The sequence below is a fragment of the Zalophus californianus genome, chromosome 7, assembly GCF_009762305.2.
Source record: "Zalophus californianus isolate mZalCal1 chromosome 7, mZalCal1.pri.v2, whole genome shotgun sequence".
NCBI classification, from domain to species: domain Eukaryota; kingdom Metazoa; phylum Chordata; class Mammalia; order Carnivora; family Otariidae; genus Zalophus; species Zalophus californianus.
In genome coordinates, this window is record NC_045601.1 from 99,638,938 (window position 1) to 99,656,022 (window position 17,085).

Below are 17,085 nucleotides of genomic sequence, written 5' to 3' on the forward strand. Positions count from 1 at the left end.
AAATGTAAAGCTTTCTTCTCTTTTTACCTTCCAATTCTCATTGAAATCTTGCTGCAATTCAGACAGTCTGATGAAATCATACACCTAACTTAGTGACCTTCTTGCCTCATGTTTAATTCATTCCTCTCTATGGAGGAAGTACTGGGAATACTATCATTTATGTTTGCCTTGCTTCTGTTTGTCCCTCTCCTTCTCATTCACTTTTTGCAATGAGATAGCTTATGTCTTCATTTGTGGTATTAGGATTTCAGGAAGCTAAGAACATTTTTTTCTGAAAACGAAGGGAAAATGGAGTATCTGAGAAAATATAAGTTCGTATCTGACATCTTAGAGACAGATGGTGACCTTGATATACAGTCCTTCTTGGAAAGCATTTTTAGGAAGATTTCCTTACAGATTTTAAATATACACCTTTGGGGCTCCTGGGTGGCTCAGTCAGTTAAGCATCCAACTCTTGATTTTGGCTCAGGTCATGATCTCCGGGTCATGAGATCGAGCCCTATGTTGGGCTCACATGCTGGGCATGGAGCCTGCTTAAGATTCTCTCTCTCTCTCCCTCTGCCCCTTCCTTCCCCACTCATGCTCTCTCTCTCTCAAACAAATAAATAAAATCTTTAAAAAATAAGAAAGAAAGAAAGAAAGAAAGAAAAGAAAGAAAGAAAAAGAAAGAAAGAAAGAAAGAAAGAAAGAAAGAAAGAAAGAAAGAAAGAAAGAAAGAAAGAAAGAAAAAAAGAAAAAAAGAAAGAAAGAAAGAAAGAAGTTTAACAGGTATCAGATGTGGATTGGTAGATGGAATTTGGATAGAATTCTGGATAATGGACTATGGATAGAATTTGGATATGTGAACACAGAGAGCTTACATAATACATAAGAGGTGTTTGTGTAGTAGATATGGTGGTGTTTGTCCTGACAACAAGTTCTGTTGAGACTCCACTGAATGTACCACCCCTCACCCCAGTGGACTGCTAATTTATCTTAGCACTTTTCTACTGAGTCCTTACATGTCTTCATAATCTTTTCTAAGACAGTACTTCGGCAGCCACTGCCACAAACAGGCACCAGCCCTAGAAGTAAAACCTTTCTGCCATTTTGGTTAGCTAGAACAAAGAAGTTACTCTGAAGAATAGTTAGGCAAAGTTTGCCCAGAGTACAGGGGAGAAATTGGCAAAGGATCTTGGGTTGTGAGGTGACCGTGTACCCACAGGTTGATGTAAATGCAGAGCAGGTTCTCTGGATCATGAGGTAACAAAAGTGAACAGTCTCAAAAGCATTGAGAGACAGAAATAAAAATGTTCACATTTTATAGGAGTGGTAAAAATTATTTTATTTTTTCTTTACCTCATTTCATATGAGAACAAGTATGCTTTCAATGAAATTAACAGTGGGAAAATTTTAAACAAATAAAAGGAAATACTTCTACACTTAGCATATAATCGGTCCATAGACTTTTCTGTTGGGGTAGGTCAAGGAGTCAAATGCTGAAGAGGAAAAGAAAAGAGAGGAAAATCTGGTTAATTTTATGACTAATAATAACATTGTAATTATGCCCTAAGATAAGAATAATGAGGTTGAAGCTTTGGGGCATAAAATGATCATCTCAGAGGACAGGGAAGGAATTCTCCCACTCTTACCCCTAACAATTTGAGTGGCACCAAAGAATTGGCCAGATGCATTATGGGTGTAGTTTTTCTCAGGAGGCAGCTCCTATTAACCTGTAAAACCATTCTTGAAAGACCAGTGGCTAGTTTTATCTGGAAAATCCTGTATTTCAGGAGAAATCAGCCTTGATTCCAAGCAAAAAGAATTTTGTAGTTGATAGAATGATAAACTCCCCAATGGTGGATATGGTCTAATTTTGCTTTTGACCTAGTATGTGAATTTCTCTAAACATAATATTCATATAACTAACTTAGTGTATTGTACTGGTTGGAAATTGGCCTTTGACACAGAGCAGGTCCAATAGGAAGCACATGAGCTATCCCTAAGGAATTGTAAGTATGCTCTTGCCCTTTTGCCAAACCTTTTTCAAATTTTAAACCAGGTGCTTATAGCTTCTGCCTTTCTTGGAGTGCAGTATGCTGCTTGTGTTCTTGTATTCCAGACCTTAGTGAAACTCTGAATTTTTAGCTGTCTTTAAGGGATCCCAAGTGAGTTTTGAGCTGGCCACCAAGTAGAGATCACCAAGAGGGCAAACTCATCTGTAGCCAATTCTTAGTGAACTTCCGAGAGAGAGCAACACTGTCACTAAATGGAGCCTCCATTTTTTATTTTTTTTATTTGAGAGAGAATGAGAGAGAGAGAGAGAGAGAGAGAGCACAAGTGGGCTGAGGGGCAGAGGGAGAAGCAGACTCCCCGCTGAGTGGGGAGCCCAATGCGGGGCTCGATCCCGGGGCCCAGGATCATGACCTGAGCTGAAGGCAGATGCTTAACCAACTGAGCACCCAGGTGCCCCTAAATGGAGTCTCCTCAAGTGGTAGGTATAGTCTAGGTCAGAAAGTCAGGGCATTCAGCCTTTCCTCTTGATACTACTTCTAAACCAACTGGGACCTTAGCCTTGTTTGTTCTTTATGTCTGTGTACTTATTCATTTCATTTGCTCACATAAAACATGGATATTGTATGATACAGAGTAATTAACTCCCAGTTAGCAGATAACCCCCAAATGTCAATTTTTCAAAAAAGGGACAAGTTTTTTTTTTTCCCCACTCACACCTAAACCTAAAAGAAGACAGAGTAGCTCCCCTGGCAGCTCTGCTCTTGGAGATGACTCAGGGATCTAGGCTGCTTCTGGTCTGACTCTGCCATTTTGGGGTCCTCTACATCCAGCTGCAAGCCAGTGTCCTTATTTGGAAAACGGAAGCGATAAAAACAGACCTCTCAGCTTGGCATGATGACTAAGCAAAATGAGACACTTTGAATGCCTATGGCAGTACCTGGCACAGAGGACACCCAGAATTTTGATGTTTCTTCCCTCTGACTGTAACAGACCTTGGGACAGGAGCCAAATTTGCCAAGATGAGTAAGGCAGGCATCTGTACTCAGATTGCTCATGAGTTCACACTCTGAAAAAGAAGGCATATTTTTTAACTAGAAACTTGACTCTATATAAGTTCCATGAAAGCAAGCACTGTGACTCTCCTTTTATTTTTAACTACATATTTCCCGAGTCTAGATCACTATCAGGACAATGATAAATGCTCAAAGTATAGTGTTAAATCAGTGCTTAAAATGGCAGAACTATACAATGAAGAGGCTAGAAAATGATACTCATTTCCTATTTTCTCTCCTCACCTTCCCTTCCCCCAGAATTTACAAAGATTCAAGAGGATAAGATAATGCATAGGATGACTATGGATTTCCTGATTCTATACCAGACTTCATTCAAATTGAGGAGTTCATCTTGAAGTATCCCTACATATAAACCATAGTACACGACTGTTAATAATTTTTAAATCTTATCTATAGTTGAGTAGAACTAAAATTTTGCTTAATCAGTTCTTCTTTCCCATGTTGAAACTGTAGATAGTGTTTTTTAAGCATCTATAAATATAGTTTGCAGTACCTGTTCTTATAGCTCCAGACACTACTTCGCCTCCTGTTTGTATACAGCCTTTGCTATCAATAAGCCATTTTGTCTGAATGTTTGGTGCCCATTGTGCATCTCAGTAGTCTAGCTATGTTTTGTTCCTTCAAGTTGAGTTTCCAGATGTCTTTAAAACCCCTTCACCTTGCTGAATTGTGTTGTACCAGAGTTTAAGGGGAGTCACTGAACTTGAAAGATGACTTGGAAGTAGCTTACCTGGGATCCCCTGGCCCAATATCTTATTTGTAAAAATTCTAACAAATCACTTGTTCAAATGATTGAACAGTACCTGGTTAACCTGATCATGTTTGCCATCCACTCTTCCTTCTAGTTCATATCTATTGCCCTCAGTGAACAGATTGCTTGGGTGACTGCCTCCCCTTTCAATTCTCTTTCCCGTGCAGTATGTTATAGACATTAGTGCAGTCAACTTTTATGCAATCTCTCTGTAGGTAAATATCCATGTATATTGCTTTGTATCTTATGATAGGGAAACTGAGGTGTGTGGTAGTCTGTCTGTTGTCAAAGGTCATCAAGAGTAAGAAGAAAAATAAATGGGAATTGCCATCTTCAAACAAGTGTCCCTATCCATCAAATCAGAGTACTTATCTTGGCAAGATACCCCTTGGCTCTCCCTTTGATGGCTGACACCAGGAACACAATGCTCTCATAATGGCCTCCATCACTTCCTGCTTCCAGAAAGCAGTATCAGTGGCAGACTGTCCAGTCAACTTGTCCTTCTGTAAGGTTGAAAGAGACCATATTGTTTTCTGCCAAAAAATGGACCTGTTTCTTTTTCCTCCAAAGGAGATCTGGACATAGCAAAATGAGCAAGTAGAGCCAGCTGTATGCATTTTTTCACCCGTATTAAAACTGCCAAAGCCCAAACACAAGAACTCATTCTGAAAGACTTCAGCGTGCCAATTCTGGGCTTACAGAAATCTTTTTCCCTAATTACTTCAACAACCTCTGTGCGCAATATACTGAGGAAATTTCATCTTTACATGGAAAGGAAGGCAGGTTTGTAGAGATTTGTGGGACAAATTTTCAAAGAGCTTTAACAAGACAGATTCTTAGGTATTAGATGAAGCAAATATTGAGATAAACTATATGAAGAAAATTTATGTTTAGAAAGGGAAAAATTCCAGTCTAAATGTTGACTGAGGACTCAAACATTTCATGTCCTCATTCTGTCTCCTGAGGACAAAAGGAAAGAAAGGAAGAATGAATGAATGAATAAATGAATGAATGAATGAAAGAGAGAAAGAAAGAAAAATAAAGTCCTCTTATGCTTTTGGTTCTCTTCCCTAAAGCAGGATATATTATGTATGTGCTGAGAAAGATACACATGAGAATAGTAAAGATGCCATAGCTGTCAGAGTAGGCTAGGTTAGGATGTCATAATGCGCAACTTGCAAATCTCAAGAGCTTAAAACAACAAAGGTCTGTTTTTTGCTTACTCTTCTTGTCTGTCTCTGGCAGGGACCCAGGCTTGAGAGAGAAGCGTCCATCTTGTACTTTGCTGCTCACTGCCTCAGAGACAAACTTAGAACTCTTAGAGCAGGGGTTGGCAAACATTTTCTATAAAGAGCCAGACAGTAAATATTTCCAACTTCAACTTCAAGTTCATAGAGTTTCCGTCACAATTACTCAATTCTGCTATTGCAGTGCAAATGTGGAGTTTACAATAGTTTATACTATGTAAACAAATGAATATGGGCTGTGTTTCGATAAAACTTTATTTACAGCAGCCAGTGGGCTGGATTTGGCCTATGGCCTATATTTTGCCAACTCAATTAACTTGTATGGCCGCAAAGAGACACTTGTTACCTCTGCTCAATAATTGATGACTAACTAATGATTCTACTCAACCATAAGAGAATGGGGAAGTACAAGCCTTTCACTACCTGAGATAAGCCTAACCTGTATAGGTGTTCACACACATAACCAGAAAATGATGAAGAAAGAGCTGAGCAGTTATTTCCATAGCTCCACAATGCTTGATGAAGCTACTGCTCTTTTAGAATTTCTCTGATCCCCCAGTTTTCTCTTTAATTCAGCAAAACAAACTTTATAAGGTGGCAGTGTTCCTTTGCTATTTAAGAGGCAGTAGGAGTGACCAGGCAATCAAAAAGGACACTGCTCAGCTCCGTGTTTATTCAGCGTTGGTGGCCATGTTGGGTGTGAATAGCTGGAGTCATCCATTGCATGAAATCTTCACTTTGCTGCTTCCACGGTGAATCAGGATATGCATCCTAGGAGCAGATCTTGGGAAAGGGTTTGGATGCAGTGAGGGAGGTGTTTTGTCAGATGACATTCCTCAACAGTGAAGTTCCTAGGGCACAAAGTTATTTTCTCACAGACCAATTATGGGGATGTTTCCTAGATGTAACATTGTAACCTATACACAGGGAGAACGATGAGATGGGGTTTTCAGTTTATTTTACTAAACATGGCATCTCCCTTAAGCCTGTTTTACCACAGGATGATGTCACTTTATGTATTTGGTTTTCTAGCAAAACCCATCTTCCCAAATCACAGCCAACCCCATTTTGCCCCCTCCTGGTTTGTCATTGTTTTATAAAGTCAAATGGTTCCTTAGCTTTGGTTGACAAACTTCTTTCCATTTTTAGGTACTGCTCTAAGAGCAGAACTTAAAGAGTTCGTTTAGTCTTACACAGTTCAATTTATTCACATTTCTTACTTTGTCCACAGAAATAGTTGACTAGATATAGAGAAATGTATACTTAAGGGGATTTGTCAGCCAGTTAAAACAAAGACATTAGGAATTTATTGTGTAGGTAGTAGACTCTAGAAATTGAAATATCTCCCTTACATTGATTATAATCTATACCTTCGAAAATGTTCAGGTGCTTTCTTGCATTTTATCGCCCAAGCAGAACACTTTAGTGAGCCACTTTAATAATTAAATTTTAAAGAGATAAAAACAGAGAGCAGGACAGACTCCAAGATCTGTTAGTTGGGAATAGCTCTCAACTTTTATTCCCCCAAACAGTGATATTTCTTTTGAGTATGAGAAGATTCCAGAGGCAACGGTTACTTGACCATGACAAAGAGTACTACTTTCAAAAGAGTGAAAATAACCTACAGCTAAAAAAATATTTTCAAGGTCCAGATGATATTTTTATGGACAATGTCCTATATCTTGTCATTAAATGTAGTTGACTTCAGTGAAAGTGCTATTATGGTTTCCCCACACAGGTTTTAAATTTTATCTCCCAGATCAGCTGCCAATATCAAGGTATCCTAGAGAAGAGCTCTAGTGTTTTTAAACAGACTATTATCCAAGTTTCTTTGTTTGGAATAATAACAATAATGACAACAACAATACTTATTAAGTCCTAGCCACTCTTTGAGCCTTTTTTCCCCCTTCTCCTCCAGCCTCTGGCAAGCATCATTCTATTCTCTACTTCTATGAGTTTGAGTCTTGTAAACACCTCATTTAAGTACTATCATGCAGTATTTATTTTTTTAGACTGACTTATTTCACTTAACATAATGTCCTCATTTATCATTTATGTTTCGAGCCCTTTAGAATATACTTAATTTTACAGCCACCTTATGAGCTTGATACCATACCATTTTTCTTCCCACTTTGCAAAAATGGAAACTGAGGCTCAGTGAAGATAAGTTACTTGCCTAAAATCACACAGAAAGTAAGTATCAGAACTAGGATTTGAATCTAGGCAATTTGGACCAGAGTCCATGGGAATAACCACTGAGCTATAACATCTTTTTCACAGCTGGAATAAGGGGGTTGTTACTGAGATTGCAATAGGAGCAGCAGAAGAAGTTAAGGACTTATTAACAACCAATCCACATAACTGAGAAAAATCTATGCTTTTTTGTGCTTATCTAAATTGACCACAAATTCCCCCAACATAGACAACAGCTCTTATGTTGCTGGGAGTGTGGAGATCCAGGGAAAATGCTAACTCCCTTTCTTTCAGCAACTGCCTGGCATAGAGAGTTTCCTCTCTTGAATAAAGGCAACGTGAAAGAGAAGGGAGCCCTCATAAGCTTCAGTTTGCTTTCCACAGGTCGTCAGTGGGGTGGGTCATTATTGCCACCAACCTCCCCTTTCCCCCCGGGATTGCCTTCCTTGGCCTTTCTGCCACAAGTGCCTTTGGAAACTCTTTGCCCTGAGTTCCCCTACATGCCACTCTTGCCTTGCAAAGAAGATGAATATAAAATATCAGGCAAAGGTTTTGTATTCCCAGCCCGGATCTTTATCTCAGAATAAAAGAGGGAAATTTATCTCTTGTGAGTCATGGGCATTGAGGAGCTGGGAACACGTCACTGGCGGGGAGAGTTGGCAAAAACAGTCCTAGTGGATTTCAAATTTATTTGACTAATTCTTTCACCACTTGTCAAACGAAACTACTTTTGTGTAGGTAACAAAACAAGCTGTTTCCTCTGCCATTTCTCCAGTGAGTAGTATAGACACTTGTGGCGACACCCATTACTGCTAACTGTTATGATGTTTGCTGTCAAATTCATTTATTTATACAACTGCTGTAAAAAGCCTGAGGCCCATAAGCAGCCATGAAAGATTTCAGAGTCATGGTGTGGGGTCATGAGAGGGGAAAAAAAAGTCTCCACTGGTTATGAGAAAGGAACTGACACAGGAAATGGTCACATATGGCGCAGATTTATTGTGTCCGGGGCTTCCCATTCAAATCTCATTACAGCCACAGCTCAGAGCTGGGCACGGCACAGTCACATTCATTTTAGTTTTGGCATCCGACAGAATTACTGCTGCAGCTTCACACTGAGGGCTGGAGAGGTGATAAGTTTATCATTCTGGGGAAAGAGCGTGCTCAGATTGTATTTGTAAAGAAGGCTGTTGGCTGCCCCTGCCTTTAATCTAACCCATGAACATCGCTGTGGTCAAAGATGGCAGGCAAGGTTTGCTAGCAAAAAGGAAATCTGAGGGTGGAAAGAAAGGGGGAGTGGGGTGGAGAGTATTACCAAAGGAATGAAGGGGAAAGTTAAGATTAGATGAAAGGGTTGAAACCATCGTGAATTTCACAAGTTTTTATTGATTTTCTAAGTGGTGGAAAAAATACACATCCTGCTTGTAGATGTGTGTGTGTATGTATGTATGTAAATGTGTGTGTGAGTGTGTATTTCTTTCTTGCACATATTTTCTAAAATCATAGATAATATGTTTCCATTGTAGCATTTTCTTCACCTGTAACTTGTCTCTTTCAACATTGTTCATTATGAATGCTTGCAACACTTACAGGTGCTGTTTCAGACTACAAGGCAGATGTTATTAATTTGAGATGAGGGTAGTGCCAAAAAAGGCAAAAAGGGAGTGGGAAGTATCTTAAAAAATACTCCTCTTTTGAGTATGGCTAATGTAGAACTTATATTTATTAGCACATGTTTGTTCCTGACTCTGCGCATACATCACTTCATTTAATCCTGTCTATCAGCTTGTGGGTTGGGTGCTATTTTCAATCCTTTTTACAAATGAGTTAACTGGGTCAGAGAGAGGATAAATAACCTGCCCATGGTTTTGCAGCTCTAAAGTGCAATGCAAATCTCTCTGACTAGAAAACCTGATCTCTTACCTGCCAAACTGTACTTCCTCAACTTGCATTTGCTTTGGCTGTTTTCAATGTAGTAGTCAAAGAATAAAAGTCATAATTGAGAACATACTCATTGGTGTTTGCAGGGCAAAACCTAATACAATAAAATAACAAAAATACAGAAACATTTTCTAAGCCACTTATTTTAAGCAAAATCTAGATGACATTTCAACATAGTAAAAGAATACAAAATGGTCTCCTGGAATTTGTTTGCATGGACTTTATCAATAAAAATCGGTGTTTATTAAAAAAAACAAACAAAAATAGATTCAGAAGAAGGGTCTATTTGATACATATCTGATGCTCTTCCCTCATCTTCATTGTCATTTTATCACTTTCATCTCCTGATAATTTTCCCCCTCAAAGTTAACACTTCTGTAAAAAGGAAACAAATATTTGGAAATACTCATCAAGAGAACTTAGTAAAGACAGAAAGACCATTCACAGAAGGCCTTTACAGACATCTTGCTTCATGGAGTGGTTGGTTTTACATAGTGTTCCATTTTTCTCAGATTAGGTTGGAAATGTATTCCCATTGGAAATAGACCCGAGTTCAAGGACTTTGGTGAGATTACTCATGAAACTGTGGCAGATCCTAGAGTCTAGAGCCCCTGAGGCCCAATCTGCCCGTTAGGTATGCCTTAAGAGGTGTGTATGTCTCATCTAGCAGCTACCATCCTCCTGGGCACTGTCTTCAGTCCGGTACCACTCCCTCCACACTTGGGACTTCTCTTTTCCACCCCCTTATGACTCCCGTGCATTGGAAGCCACTGCACCACACCAATCACCAGCTCTAAGAGTGCTGTCTTTCTCAGAAAGAATGATGCCAGAGGAGACTATGTTCCTAAGCACCACTGGTCAACGAATTATGAAAGCCAAGCTGGCAATACCTTAATTTTGAAGCTCCCAGTCCTGAACTTTGAATACATTAATTTTTCAATTTAATGAACTTTAAATTTCCCGAATTACATTATCTTATAATGCCATCTGTGTATGTGAGTGTATGTATAAGCATATCTATCTTATCTCTTTTATAATGACTAGTACTTCCATATTGTGGTCACTCAACAGAATTTACAGACCTCTAATTCTAGACTCTAAATTAGCAAGCCTGTGTTTTCGGTCAACCATACTGAATCTATGATGCATAAGACCATCATTCTCAATTTACCTTACAGATATAACACACAATCATTATTTCGGAAATTTACAAAAAAAAAACCCTCTTAGCTAGAAATCTTCATTCTAAAAAAGTAGACAATTTTGTCTATTCTTTCTAGTATGACCAAAATGTTTTCTTTAATATTTCTTTCCAAGATTTCAGTTACTCTCTTTGTGTATTTAGGAACACAGCTTTGAGATTTTGGAGTCTCACTCTTCATAGCCTGAGGGTCTACAACAACATCCATAAATGGGGATAAATTCAACCTGTCTACACTTTATTTGATCTGTGGCCATTTATATTTGTTAAATTAGAAACAATGAGGTGTAAATGTTGTTTGACAGAAAAGAATTGTAAATGATTTCTTTTCATTTTGTGAAAATAAGAGAATGATTATATATTTAGTTTTTGTCAAAATCTCCTATACTTTACTGTACCATGAATTGGGAAATCTATCACAAAACGGCTAAAAAAAATTATTGAGGGAAATGGTGATGTTAACCTCGAGGAAAAATATCATTAATGTTGATGTATTTCATTCAATTTTAGACATATAAATTTTTCCCTTTTGTTGAAAGGGGAAGATGGAAGGATTCTATGTGCCTTTGAGTCAAAACATTTATTTTAAAAAATCTTTTTTTTCTTTCCTTCTGACCCATTTTTCTAAATAAAGGATAGAAGTTGTTTCTTTTCTTTTAATTTTTTTTCCCTAGCAAAGACGACCCCTTTGGCATATTTTCTTTTCAAATGTGAAATGAGGTGGAAAATCCTCATTTCACGACAGGAAGGACAAATATTGACACAAAGTTAATATTTGTTAGAACCCTGGAAGCAACCTGAGTATACATACACACACTCACACGCATACATACCTTCTCCTTTTTCTCCTCCTTCACCAGACATACCTAACTCACTTCCTTTTTTGGCTTTTAGGTCTGTGGTTTCCAGTTGCGGGAAAGGTGGATGGGGCATATTGTGTGTCTAGGATATTCTAGGACGTTAAAGTATACACAAAGCAAGTGTTCATGTGCACACATGCACATACAAATACAACCTGCTTAATCTAATTTCCCCCACTTAGAGAAGAGCTTCTGGACTTTATCACTGTGCTTGTCCATCTTGAATGCAATAGCAGATGCCAAGCCAATACTCGCTGGTCACTCAGCATGTATGAAGTTCTGTCCACTCTTGCCTGTTTGAGAAGAATGCCCTGGGGTGACTGGGCGGCCGGCCCTGACAGGCTGTGTCACTTATCTCTTCACATTGATTATGAAAGTCAGCTGTGGCCAGACCTTGTTTTTTTTTTTTTTTTTTTTTTTTTTTTCTTCCCCTTCTCCTCTCAGCCCCTCTTACAAGCACCCCTGCCTGGATTTTCATGAGGAAATAATCAGATTAGGCCTTTCACGGTGAGTTCATATGGAGTTCTCTTTCTCCAGTGTGCTACTAACTGAATAAACGTGTTTAGTGGTAAATTGTAAATGACATTATGATTACCAAAGCCAGCATGGGTTTCATTTAAAAGTGATCAGAATTGCAGACCACAAAAATCGTGACTGGCAGATAAGGCCATTTGGAGAAGGCGGAAAAGAAAAGACAGAAACAAATGAGAAAGATAATCATTACGCAAAATGAAACCTTCCCCAACTGAGAGAAGCGAGAGGGAAAGAAATCCCAAGGAAGAAAAGATGGAACACTATTTCGAAGGGACACTAGACTGTCACCATGGGCTTCTGCCGGCTGTGGCCAGGACAATCAACGATGATGTCTGTTGGCCGTGTGCACACCCCTCTCTTAAGCAGCGTGCATTCTCTCGCACAAGCAAAAACCACGCCTATTTAGGAGCTCTGGAACCCTAATGCATTGCTTACGTGGGCTGGATTTTTGCCTCCCATCAAAATGAAAATACTAGAATTGATTTACTCTGGGGATGACATAGGAAAGTGGATGGAAAGGTATTGATACACCACCCTGTCTCTTAGTCAGTGCTAATAAATAAAATACAATAAATAAAAATAAAATTTCTTATTTATGAGCACCAGGACTCCAAGTTTGGCTATAAAACAGAATAATCAATGTTACTTGCTGGTAATCTTTAGATTGGGGCCTTTGCTAAATTTGTGGCTATGTGTTTAGGCTTCTGGGATCGTACGCGAAAATACTAAAAAGGCCAACTGGCAATATAAAAAAGCAAATGGACTCTCACCAAATATATGATTTGGCAAATAATGACAAATAACCCAAAACCTCTCCCTGAGTTGCTTTCAGTAGACTTTGTAGAGAGAACTCCTGATGATCATGGTACTTCTCAGCCAGTATTACTCGTCACAGCTGACCTTGCATCTAAATACAAGCCAAAGTGAAGTTATTTGGATCATGTTGCTTTTCTCTTCCCCATTTTCCTCATTATTATTATTACTATGTAATGGTGTGAGTCAAAATTATGAGTCAGTTTTTCTATCTATGAACAAGGGATAATTAACCTTGCCATGAGGAAGTTTTAGGTAAAGGAGGTTAGGAAGGGGGGAAGAAAGAAGGAAGGAAAGAAATAGGGAAGGAAGGAAGGACCACCAGTCTGATGGCTTGAGGGCATCTTTGTAGTAAAGTAAGTCTTCCTCTGCTCTTCTAGTCCCTGTCCCATCCCGTCCCCCTTCCAGATACCACTTCCATTAGTCTGTGGACTTGCCGTCAGATATTTCTATACCTGAAGCTCTCCTGAGCAACTATTTTATATTAGTTGCAACAACCATGGGATGGTCACCATCTGGCCACCTAAGACCAATCCAAGCAGTATCCAGAGGCCACCCCCACCACTGAGAAGCTGTGAAATCCACAGGACTCCTCTGATAGTGTCCAACTTCCACACCACATTAGAGAGTATAAGGGTATAGCATATTTTGCTTAGCATCCTGCTTGCTGCAGTCACCACCACATGTCTACCATCTGCATCTCCAGAATACACATCTCTTCCCTGGTCATTCATGGGCTCACCCAACCTTTGACTCTCTTTCAACAAATCTTGCTCCGGGAGCTGTGTGGAACTCTTAAGTTAGAATCAGCAAACTGCTATCTATTTTCATAGAGTGTTCTGGAACCCTTTTACCTCAAGCCTATCTATTGTCACACCCTTAAACCTTGAGGTTCTTGGCATGTTTCGATGTTCTTCACATGCTCTATGTCATACCACTTAAGTAAAAGCCCCTGCTTCTCTGAGGCTGACGTCATTAGGCTCACTCCCTGCTCTCTCTGCTTGACGTGTCTTATATTGACATAGTAGGCACTACTTTTCACTCCCTGAAAGCCATTGAAACTAATTCACGGTTTCCTTCTCCATTCTAACTCTGCCATCACTCTTTTCCAGGTAAATAATTCATCCGAAACCTGGACTCCTCTGGAAATAAAGACTACCCAAATAAGAACAAGCACAGGCTATTTATTCTGAGTTTGCTATAGCCAGCGAGTTACCCACCATCACTTGCTTTTGGCAGAGGCTCAAAGGCAGAGAGAGTGAGAAAGCTTTCTGGTGGAAAAAGGAGAGAGTTCAGGTATACCCTGATTGGAAGCTGTCGTTATGGGAAAGCTGGAAGTGGGCTCATTAGAAATGAGACATCCTATGTGATTGATTAGAGACACGTATGTGGCTTTCTTCATTTGGTCCTAAGCTGGACATGGGGAAGGAAATTAGGGAAGTTGACAGTTATTAATCAGGTGCTAGCTATTTGGGGCTGATTGTTTTGAGGATTATTGTTTGGTAATCCTGGACTAGTTGATGCGGATAGAAATGTGACTTTCCTGGACTGCTTGTGCTCATAATGGACTGGTTTCTTGGCTGGTCACTGGAGACTGTGGTTCAGAGTTCTATTTTCATATATGGTCTGGCTATTGTCTGTATAGTGTATATTCAGCCTCTTACTGCTCAACTCATCTTCAAGGCTTCTCTAGAATACCTGGTACAGAGAAAGTCTTCCATAAAAGTTGTTATTGTTAGTTTTTTTCGAGTATGATTTTTCTCCATTCTACCTTATTACTCACTGACACAGTCTTAGCACTGAAATTGTCATCACCACCAACTTTCAAAATCACAAACTCAAGTATCCTACTCGAAGACCATGACTCATGTCTTTCCAACTCAGTCAAGAGCCCTTTCCTTGTGACATTAAATCTATGGCCATGTGCCCTTTTTAAAAATATATACTTAAAAAAAAAAAAAATATATATATATATATATATATATATACACCCCTTGCGTCATTTCCCTCCTTATGCAGCTGAGATGTGCTATGCTTCATTACAATTGGTTCTTTGAAAATATCTTTAGTACCGGTGACCCTCTGCCCCTTCGTCTCAGTCACAGGCAAAAACCTAACCTTCAGTGAACCCAGCCATCCTGTCGTCCCATGACATCTTACCAGGCATACCCAAAGCATTTGCCCATCTGCTCTCTGCAGCCCAGGCTGATTTATTGTGAAGGTGATGGAGTTGAGGTTTCAGGGTCCTCACTTACACAGGCCACTTCCAAGATTCCAGAAGGAATGCCAGCAGTGTGTTTACATGGCCCTATGTTTTTGTAAAATTTGCAAATTGGAGACATTTTAACCAAAATTTAAGATAACACTCTCTTCTTGCTCTAAATTTTCCTTCATCATAAGCACTGTGGGCGTGGGTAACAGTGGACACAGCATTTTAAAGATCTAGCTAAGGGGGAGTTGAACTAGACACGCATTTGGTATGGGTTTAAGAGGGTGTGGCTTCTGTGGTTAAAAATCACTTCTATATAAATTTCCTACTGGCCATTTATGTCACTTTACCCATGCTGTGACACACAGGAGCCAGACCCTGGGTCGCATGTGTTATGAATATATCCTAAGGCATGAGAAGAAAGTGAGAGGTGGAGAAGTAGGTTTTTGAGTTGACTTTGCCACAGAAGTTACTCTATAAAAAGTTATTCAAATATTACACCTCATACATGAGGAAAACTTTTAAAGAAAGTTCCCACATTTGATAGTTCTGAAGATTTATACGATACCAATCATGAGTTGTGAAGCTAAAAGGAACTTTTCTAAACTACCGGTGATAGAAAATTAATGTCAGTCACCCAGGTTAAAGGCAAGACTGAATTACCTTTCTATCCCCCTGAAGAAAATATTACAACATGGTTGTCATATAAAAAAGCAACACAAAAGTGTGCAACAAAAAATAGGAAAAAGTTAATATTAATTTCCCTTAGATTTTATCATGTTTATGGTATTTATGAGGTTTACATTTATAACTGTGTTGTGACTTTTTTTTCTCATTTTTGTCTAATACTCATTTTGAATTCATAGTTTTGTATTTACTTTTACAGAATGGTTCCCCAACATCGTATAAGCACTAAAATCCAGAACGACTCGGTTCACTCCCCTTGCAAAATGAGAGTTTCCCATCATTTTCTCAATCTGTAAACTTTCCACCCATGCTCTCTCCCTGCAAACCAGCCCCCAACACACATCCTCACCCTAACTTCCAATTGATGACCTTGTTTTGCCTCAGCATGTCCCAGCAGATGACTGCCTTCAGTCTGCCTCTCACCTCAAGCTGCACAAACACTTTCTGTTCTCCTTCCTGTTCCAGGAGACATGGAGTCTTTTGACCTACCATATCCCACCCATTTTTAAAAGCTCTGGACCCTGTTCTCCCTTAGCCTCTCAAGTTTACTTTTATTCATCCACTTCCTCTAACACCAGTCTCTCCCTTTTTATGGATTCTCTCTCATCTGCAGAATTCTAGCTAGTGTCTAAACAAAACAATTTGACTTTTGTTTCCTAGTACATGTTATAAGGCTCTGAATTATCATAGTTATGCTCTAGCTGCTTTGCACAATCTCATCTTGAGTGCCAGACCAAAGTACTTCAATAAAATTAAGTATTGATTTTAAAAGAACCTACTTTTCAGCTCCCATAGAGCACTTCCTTTATGTAGAATCCTTATTGTCAAAACTCTAAGGTTTTGCTAGACGTAAGCCTGTACTATCAGATGACTGTATATTGGTTTAGTGGAATTATTTTGGTTTTGGTTTTGGTTTTGTGTGTTTTAACTTCGTTTATAAAGAAGGACTTTCTAGTTAACTATAATGACATATACACCATGTAAATAATTTCTTTTCCCAGTCGGTTACTTGTATGCAGTTTTATCTCTTTTACAAAGAGGTGGGAGAAATCACATCCCAAATCATCATTCTCCTACTACTGCCAAAGAAACTTCAGCTTTGACTTTTGAGACATGTGGGCCAGAGAAACACTCATAAGTGGGACAGCCTGAAAATATAAGGAGTATGTTATTTATTACATATTTTTTACAGTGCTATTCCTAGGAGAGCAAGAATTGTAGGGCATATGATTTTGGAGGAAAGGCGTTCTGTTTGTTTTATATTTTGTCAAGAAGACCTGAAACGAAGAAGTAATTTAAATATTCTTTATACTTACATTGGATCAAATGGGTATGTCTTGCATTTTATAGGGGTATGGGGAGGAAGGCATGGGGGTAATATTTTATAATAACCAATGTTTCATGAAACTTTTTTTTACTTGACTCAGGAGATACTAATTATTGACTTCATGAAGGTCAGAGCGTTAAGTCTCCAACCAAATGTCTCAGACATCAGAAAGCATGTGTTCCTTTTATAGTAAAATGTTCACACACAGAGCTTCAAAACACAATTAAGGAATTCATTAGGAATAGAGACAAGGA

The 17,085-nt window shown here is 39.0% G+C and overlaps 1 protein-coding gene and 1 long non-coding RNA gene across 7 annotated transcripts in view; one reads left to right on the forward strand and one right to left on the reverse strand.

Annotated features, from left to right (window-relative positions):
- The window catches only part of PKHD1 (PKHD1 ciliary IPT domain containing fibrocystin/polyductin), a 471,355-nt gene that overhangs the window by 400,513 nt on the left and 53,757 nt on the right, over positions 1 to 17,085 (forward strand). The window contains exon 61 of one of the 6 annotated variants that reach the window (XM_027602303.2): positions 3,306 to 3,426. The exons of the other annotated variants lie outside the window; for them this stretch is intronic. Within the exon in view, the coding sequence (XP_027458104.2) occupies positions 3,306 to 3,403 (98 nt within the window). The 3' untranslated portion in view covers positions 3,404 to 3,426. The remainder of the gene's footprint in view (positions 1 to 3,305; positions 3,427 to 17,085) is intronic. 6 annotated transcript variants of the gene reach the window in all.
- On the reverse strand, positions 8,263 to 13,401 carry LOC113926913. The gene is made up of 4 exons (XR_003521447.1): positions 13,356 to 13,401; positions 12,566 to 12,702; positions 9,183 to 9,294; positions 8,263 to 8,381 (listed from the first exon to the last, which is right to left on the reverse strand). It is a non-coding gene; the product is annotated as an uncharacterized LOC113926913 (long non-coding RNA).